This window comes from Dermochelys coriacea, chromosome 1, assembly GCF_009764565.3.
Source record: "Dermochelys coriacea isolate rDerCor1 chromosome 1, rDerCor1.pri.v4, whole genome shotgun sequence".
NCBI lineage: Eukaryota > Metazoa > Chordata > Testudines > Dermochelyidae > Dermochelys > Dermochelys coriacea.
This window is the reverse complement of record NC_050068.2, coordinates 841,245-849,109: the sequence shown is the minus strand read 5'-3', so window position 1 is coordinate 849,109 and position 7,865 is coordinate 841,245. Positions and strand designations below refer to the sequence as shown.

At 49.6% G+C, this 7,865-nt stretch overlaps 1 protein-coding gene across 1 annotated transcript; it reads left to right on the top strand.

Annotated features, from left to right (window-relative positions):
• Positions 1-4,589: 4,589 nt before the first annotated feature.
• On the top strand, positions 4,590-5,248 carry LOC119862674 (olfactory receptor 52L1-like). The gene is given in 3 exon segments (XM_038419796.1): positions 4,590-4,642; positions 4,644-5,106; positions 5,195-5,248. Coding segments are annotated over 3 exon segments (570 nt in total).
• The last annotated feature ends 2,617 nt before the right edge of the window (positions 5,249-7,865 follow it).

Below are 7,865 nucleotides of genomic sequence, written 5' to 3'. Positions count from 1 at the left end.
TTTTTAAATTTTCCTTTTTTTTTAAATACTTGCCTTTTAACACAGAACTGTCCTATATTTGCCCTTTTCTTTTTGGCTCTGCTGCTGACAGGTTGTGTACTTCTACTTTCGAACGAGAAGTGTGGTTGATCGGTCAGTTTGTAACTCTGGTGTTCATAATTATAAGGTTCTACTGTTGATGCAGTTTAACATCCTCCTTGGCAGCTAATGGACTAGAGACTATTCCATCTCCGCCCCAGCTACCCCGGGGCACTTCACTTGATACCGGCTGCCAACTAGGCATCGAGCCGTTGGTCACTACCCATTGAGCCTGACAATCTAGCAAGCTTTCTATCCACCTTATTAAGGTTTCCCACAACACGATATGTAGGAATTATTGACACATGGCACACCATCAAATATGGAATTGGCATTAGTAGGGCCAGTTGTTCATAACTCATCTCTCTGAATAGTGGAAATGTCATTTTTCAGTGTGTGAAGAACAGCCTCCAGTAGTGCATGTAGTGTCTCATATTAACATTGTCTCTCCATCCAGGCATTTGTACTGTGACCATCACCCTGGGCACATACAGGAAGTCAGGGGAATGTATGGTACATGAAGGAGACACCGTTCTGCCTCAGAATTGGACACCTTCTTCCCTACTCCATGTCAGATTCCAACACAACCGACTTCACCAACCCCTTCACCTTCATCCTGCTGGGCATTCCTGGCCTGAAGATGGCCCATGTCTGGATTTCCATCCCCTTCTGCACCATGTACGCCATAGCCATCTTGGAGAACTTCACCATCCTGGTCATTGTGAAGAGAGAGCCGAGCCTCCATGGCCCATGTACTATTTCCTCTGCTGGCATGCTGGCCATCAGTGACCCGGTCTTGTCTACATCCACCCTGCCCAAAACACTGATGCTCAGTGGTTTGAGCATTGGCCTGCTAAACCCAGGGTTGCGAGTTCAATCCTTGTGGGGGCCATTTAGCGATCTGGGCAAAAATTGGGGATTGGTCCTGCTTTGAGCAGGGGGTTGGACTAGATGACCTCCTGAGATCCCTTCCAACCCTGATCTTCTATGATTCAGGGGCAATTAGGAGAGGCCAAAGCTGATTGACAGGGTAGGCAGGCCAAAGAGGCAGGCAGGAGATCACGGAGGTCCCGTCCTCTGTGTGAGTTGGGGCTGCCTGGGCCAGAGGGGGGCTGAGCTAAGGAGAGAGCAAGGGCCCAGGCAGAGCTGGGAGCAGAGACAGAGTGGTCAGAGAAGCAGCCCAGGGAACAGGTGAGTGCTGGGAGCAGAGCCACCGAATCCATAGCCAGGGAAGCAGCCCGGGGAGCTGCACGGATGCAGAGTGGGGCTGGGAGCTGGGGTTGGAGCAGTCTGGAGCCGCGTGCGGTGAGGAGCTGGGGAGAGTGAGGGGAACCTGGGCAGAGGCGAGAGGCCTTGCAGGCTGCACTGGGAGGGGGATCGTAACCCCCACAGGGGAGCTGATGTTGGGGAGAAGGGCCCTGCCACCTAGAGCCTGAGGTCTGTGGACACCACCAGGATAGCACAGCCCGGGCCTGGGCAGGGCCTGGGACGGGTGAGGGACAGACTATGAACTGCCCTGACATCCAGCCACAGCTGTTTGGGGTTCCCCCATGTTACAGGGTGGGGTGATGGGTTTTCCTTCCACCTTTCCCAGTTTCTCCTTTTTTTTTTATTGGTTGCTGTTTAATGAATTGTATTTGCTAGAACTATCTGTGATGATGTGTGGCTCAGGTCAGCGCCCAGAGTGGAGAGAGCATCCCAGAGTGGGGACACCCTAGTCCCTGTCCTAAGTGACCTCAACAAGGTTGGGGGTCAAGCCCTCCCAGAACCCTGGGCCCAGCCTTGTTGGGGTTACGAGGACTCTGCCACCCAGGAGAGTGGAAGGGGAGCCCTCGAGTCAGGCAGGCCTCTGGGTAAGGGAGTGGGAGCGAGGACTCAGATCCTTTTGCTAGTCCATTGCACCGGGGTGGGTATAAGTCAGGGAAGTTCCTCACAAGAGCGGGACCATTCCCCCACTTACACCTGTTGGGAATTCTTCACAGAACTCGCCTTACTTGTGTCTTCTAAGGTGAAACTTTTACCCTTGGAATGTTTTTCTCTTTTGCACCACGCAAGGCTCTTCAAATAAACCCCCTCCCATTGCTGCTTCACCAACTGTAATGGCCCCTTAACCTCACAGCCACATACAAGTTCAAATGCTGAAAACTCTAAACTGGGATGTGGTACAGCTCTGTAGGCAAAGAGCAACTGCTGCAACACTAGATCTGTCAAGGTTCCTTCCCCACTCTGAACTCTAGGGTACAGATGCGGAGACCTGCATGAAAGACCCCCTACGCTTATTCTTACCAGTTTAGGTTAAAAACTTCCTCAAGGTACTAACTTAGCCTTGTCCTTAAAGCCTATGCTGCCACCACCAAGCATGTTAAACAAAGAACAGGGAAAGAGCCCACTTGGAGACGTCTTCCCCCAAAATATCCCCCCAAGCCCTACACCCCCTTTCCTGGGGAAGGCTTGATAAAAATCCTCACCAATTTCCATAGGTGAACACAGACCCAAACCCTTGGATCTTAAGAACAATGAAAAAGCAATCAGGTTCTTACAAGAAGAATTTTAATTGAAGAAACAAAGTAAAAGAATCACCTCTGTAAAATCAGGATGGTAAATACCTTACAGGGTAATTAGATTCAAAACACAGAAGATCCCTCTAGGCAAAACCTTAAGATACAAAAAGACACAAAAACAGGAATATACACTCCATTCAGCACAGCTTATTTTACCAGCCATTTAAACAAAAGGAAATCTAATGCATTTCTAGCTAGATTACTTACTACCTTAACAGGAGTTGGAAGGCTGCATCCCTGATCTGTTCCCAGTAAAAGCATCACACAGACAGACAGACCCTTTGTTTCCCCCCTCCTCCAGATTTGAAAGTATCTTGTCTCCTCATTAGTCATTTTGGTTAGATGCCAGCGAGGCTCTCTTAGCTTCTTAACCCTTTACAGGTGAAAGGGTTTTGCCTCTGGCCAGGAGGGGTTTTATAGCCCTGTGTACAGAAAGGTGGTTACCCTTCCCTTTATATTTATGACAGTAACAAACCAGACAGGGTGCAGGCGGGGAGATGAGGAGTAACAGCACTAAGACTGGGTGGTTACGTAGTCTGCTGAGTGGGTGTGAGACAGTGGAAATGCACAGTCCTGCCCTGGCTGTGAGAAGTGTGTCCTGGGCCTCTAAGAGCAGATCATGTGTTCGGGGGAACTAGATGGGGGATAGCGAGAACCGGCCATTGAGTGGAGGCTGCACCAGACACACAGCTGGGAGCGCATGGCTCTCCATTAGCTTTTGTAATCCTGCTTTGTTCTAATCATGCCTCCCTTCTTCGAGTGCAGACTGAGCCTCCTTCTGATGAGTTCCCAGGACAACCCCTGGTATGAGAGGGGAGACCAGAGGAGAGGACAGAGGTAACAGGGCTGTGGTGAACAGTGAAGGAGCCAACCTGCAGATGGAACAACTGAGAGCCCCCAAGGAGTTGAAACTCTCAGGTAAAATGTATTATTGGCATGCAAAACTTTATTATTATTAGAATTGGTCTGATAACTGCTGAGTTGGGTGTGTGCTGGTGTAGGTTCATTAACATCTGGAGCAGAGATTCCCCATGATGCAGAGCTTCCCTGCTTTTCTGGTCCCAGAGTTCAGTGCGGTTCTTGCCTTGGTATCTCCGTTCTCCATTCTGTATGCTAAAGGAAATGCCTCCCTGTCCCATCTTTGATGCAGATAAGGCTAGGGGAGTTGCCTTAATCCTGTCACCAGTGTCAAAGGGGGTCTAGGTGTTTCTCCCACCGCCCTTCACTGATCTCTGCAAGTCTTTTCTCTGTTTGGTTTTGGTTCAAGCAGAGGCTGGGGTAGGGGTGTCCTTCATGAGTCAGACAGGCTGGATACTGTGCCCTGGTTCCCCAAGAACACAGAGTTGACTGGTATCAATGGAGGATCATCAAATATGGAATTGGCATTAGTAGGGTCAGTTGTTCATAATTAATTTCTCTGAAACATGAAAATCTGTGTGAAGAGCAACCAATGTGCTTAAACCATGAGAAAAGTATCCAGTAGTGAATGTAGTGGCTCATATTAACATTGTCTCTCCATCTTGGTTTTTGGACTGTGACCATCACCCTGGGCCCTGGGAATTCTTCAGAATTGGACACCTTCTTCCCTACTCCATGTCAGATTCCAACACAACCAACTTCACCAACCCCTCCCACTTCATCCTGCTGGGCATTCCTGGCCTGGAGGTGGCCCATGTCTGGATCTCCATCCCTTCTGCACCATGTATGCCATAGCCGACTTGGGGAACTTCACCATCCTGTTGATTGTGAAGATGGAACTGAGCCTCTATGGTCCCCTGTACTTTCCTCTGCATGTTGGCCATCAGTGACCTGGTCCTGTCCACTTCCACCCTGCCCAAAATGTTGAGCATCTACTGGTTCAATTCCAAGGAGATCGATTTCAGCATCTGCCTCATCCAGATGTACTTCCTTCACTCTTTCTTAGTGATGGAGTCTGGGATCTTCATGGCCATGGCTTTGGATCGCTACATGGCCATCTGTGATCCCCTCAGATATTCTACCATTCAAGATGGCAAAGACTGGCCTGGCAGAGGTGCTGCACGGTGGCTTACTCATACTGTCCCATCCCGTCCTAACCAGACAGTGGCCATATTGCAGAACCAAAACCATCCGCCACACGTACTGGGAACACATGGCCGTGGTGAAGCTGGCCTGCGCTGATACCCGTGTCAGTAGTTACTACAGCCTCTTTCTGGTATTCTGTGTGAGGGGTTTGCATATGATTTTTATCGCTTTGTCCTATACCCATATCCTCAAGGCCATCTTCAGCCTCCCCACAAAGGATGCCAGGCTCAAGGCTTTGGGGACCTGCAGCTGCCACCTCTGTGCCATCTTAGCCTTTTACATCCCAGGTCTCTTTTCCTCCCTCACGCACTGGTTTGGCCACAATGTGCCCCTGTATTTCCACATTCTCATTGCCAGCTTGTACCTCCTGGTGCCCCCCATGTGCAACCCCATCATCTATGGGGTGAGGCCCAAACAGACCCGGGGCAGGCTACTCCGGTTCTTTATTCATAAAGGGACTTTAACTTTTTTCCTGGTGCTCTGGCTCTCAGACCAAGCTCTGTGCAGAGCTGGCTGGCGACTTGGTGCTGTGCTCTCTTCCCTGAATCACTGACTATGCAGTCAGTGATATTACACCCGTTCCTGACCTTACTGTGCTGTCTTCTAATTCCTCATCACTGGACCTCTGAGAATATAAGAACATAAGAATGGCCAGACTGGGTCAGACCAAGGAAGCATCTAGCCCAGTATCCTGTCTTCTGTCGGTGACCAGTGCCAGATGTCCCAGAGGGAATGAACAGATCAGGTAATCAACATGCTCTGGCACGGAGTTCCACAGGTTGGCTGTGTGTTGTGTGAAGAAATACTTCCTTTCATTTGTTTTAAACCATTGCTGATTAATTTCATTTGGTCACCCCTAGTTCTTGTGTTATGAGAAGGAGTAAATAACACGTCCTTATTTACTGTCTCCACACCAGTCATTATTTTATAGACCTCAGTCATCTCCCCCCTCAGTCGCCTCTTTTCCAAGCTGAGAAGTCCCAGTCTGATTAATCTCTCCTCATACGTAAGCTGTTCCATCCCCCTCATCATTTTTATTTCCCTTTTTGAACCTTTTCCAATTCCAATATATCTTTTTTGTGATGGGGCAATCTGATATTATCTCTCTTATTTTCTTGGCCTCTTCCCCCAAGACACAGCCCCTGTTCTGCCTCTTGCCTCTATGCCCCACTCCCTTCTCTGCTTCTTGCCCCAAATGCCCACAACAGCTGCTCGCTCTTTTTCTCCCTTCCCTGTCACTAGCTGGATCACCTCCACCTCCACTCGATTCTACCAAGCCAGTAACAAACGTAAACACCTGTCTCACCACACTGGTTAACTAGAAGCCAAAAATGCGTGTCCTGACTCATCCCAGCCCTTGGCTCACCACCCGGACTCTGGACACAACGATGATTACATCCAAGTGGTCTTTCAGTGTTCGGAGATGAGTTTCATAGCAGTGATGGAATGCACTGCTAGCTTGAAAAGTCTGTAGAAATTACCTAAGCAGGTTGGGGGTCACCAGTCCTTGTTCAGAGCTTCGTTGTTGGAAACCCAGTGCAGAGAAATGAAAACAAGATAGAGATGTCTCAGGGGTCCTTCTATATTCTCTGTCCTCTGCATGGAATGTTATTGTCCCAAACAAAGCCCACAGCCGAGGTTCTGGAAAATTACTGGCCCAAGTGGGAGTCCAGGGTCACATGAGCATGTCACATTGTTAACCGTGGTTCTTTCAACCCAAAGCTCTTGGTAACTTTTACTCTGTGTGAGGTGGTGTCAGGAAATAAATCAGGGGAGACACGGCCGTCCGACCGATAGATGGCTGGCACAAACAGGACAACACAAGAGTGCTTTCACTTAAAGCTAAACTTTACTTAGTCTCAAGCACTTGGCTTTTTCCTCCGAGCATCGCCAGCCAGCCCCCTTGGCTTTGAATAATCTTAACTTGTGTTTGACTAAAGCATCGTCCAGAAAGGCCTCCAGGTAAATACTGAACTTAGGCACCATTGCCTTTCTCAAACCCCGGCTCATCGGCTGCCTGACCCTGCAGGAGCCTAGGGTTCTGCCTGTAGCCTGCACAAGGCAACCTGAGCGCTGATGTTGCTCCTCAGCTAACGAGCTGCTCGGAGCCTTGGCTCAGGCCTCAATTCTGGTGGGATTCTTCAATGAGATGTATCCCTGCACCCATCTTCCCAGCAGGCCTGATAAGTTAGAGGTTCTCAGACTCCACCTCCTGGATGGGTCCTTGCAGTTCGGGAATGTGTGTGCATGTGTGTATGCACGTGTGTGTGTGTGTGTGTGCACGTGCCTGTGTGGGTGTGCATGCCCTTCCATGTGTGTGTTCACAGAATCATAGAAGATTAGGGTTGGAAGAGATCTCAGGAGGTTCTAGTCCAACCCCCTGCTCAAAGCAGGACCAACACGGACTAAATCATCCCAGCCAGGGCTTTGTCAAGCAGGGCCTCAAACACATGCCTGAATTAAAAGCCTTCTCCAAAGAGGGAGAAGAATCTGTACAGGCTACGGAAAGAAACTGGGAAATGCAAAAGACACTAAACAAGCTAAATTGTGTGAACAAAGCCTGTCCACTGTCGATTAGCTGCTGCTGTGTGGAAGGGGAAACTAAGGTACACCGACTCATGGCATTGGTGGCTAAATGCCAAGACACCCACTCTTTAACAGATATTGTTGTCTGCGCTCTGTTAGCAATACTACACCCCAACCTGTTTTCAGGCACCCGGGGACCAGGAATCCCAAAACTTGCTAGAACACTTATGAATGACATCATATGGTTTAAAAGTACTAAAAGGGAGGGTGACCAGGGGATTTTACATGTACTGCCTCCGCCGTGGACAGTGTCCAAGTCTCTGCAGTAAGTTCAGGAGGACGGTGTGACGTTGCACCCCATAATTCTTTATGGAAATATGCTAATGAATGTATATATGACATAACTGGAATATGTTTTATGCTAGATATGCCATGTAACCCATAAGAATGGGTTCAGGCTGCCGAGGGCTGCAGCGGGGAGAGAGGACTCCCTCCAGGCCTCTCTTGCCACAGTAGCTTGGGGCCGGGGGAGGGGCATTCGGCAGGGGGCAGGACGTCTGTCAACTATGACAGCAGCTCTAGCTGGGCTGGGCGGGGCCAGACCGGGACAGGGGAGGGGTGACCTCTCCCCACCAG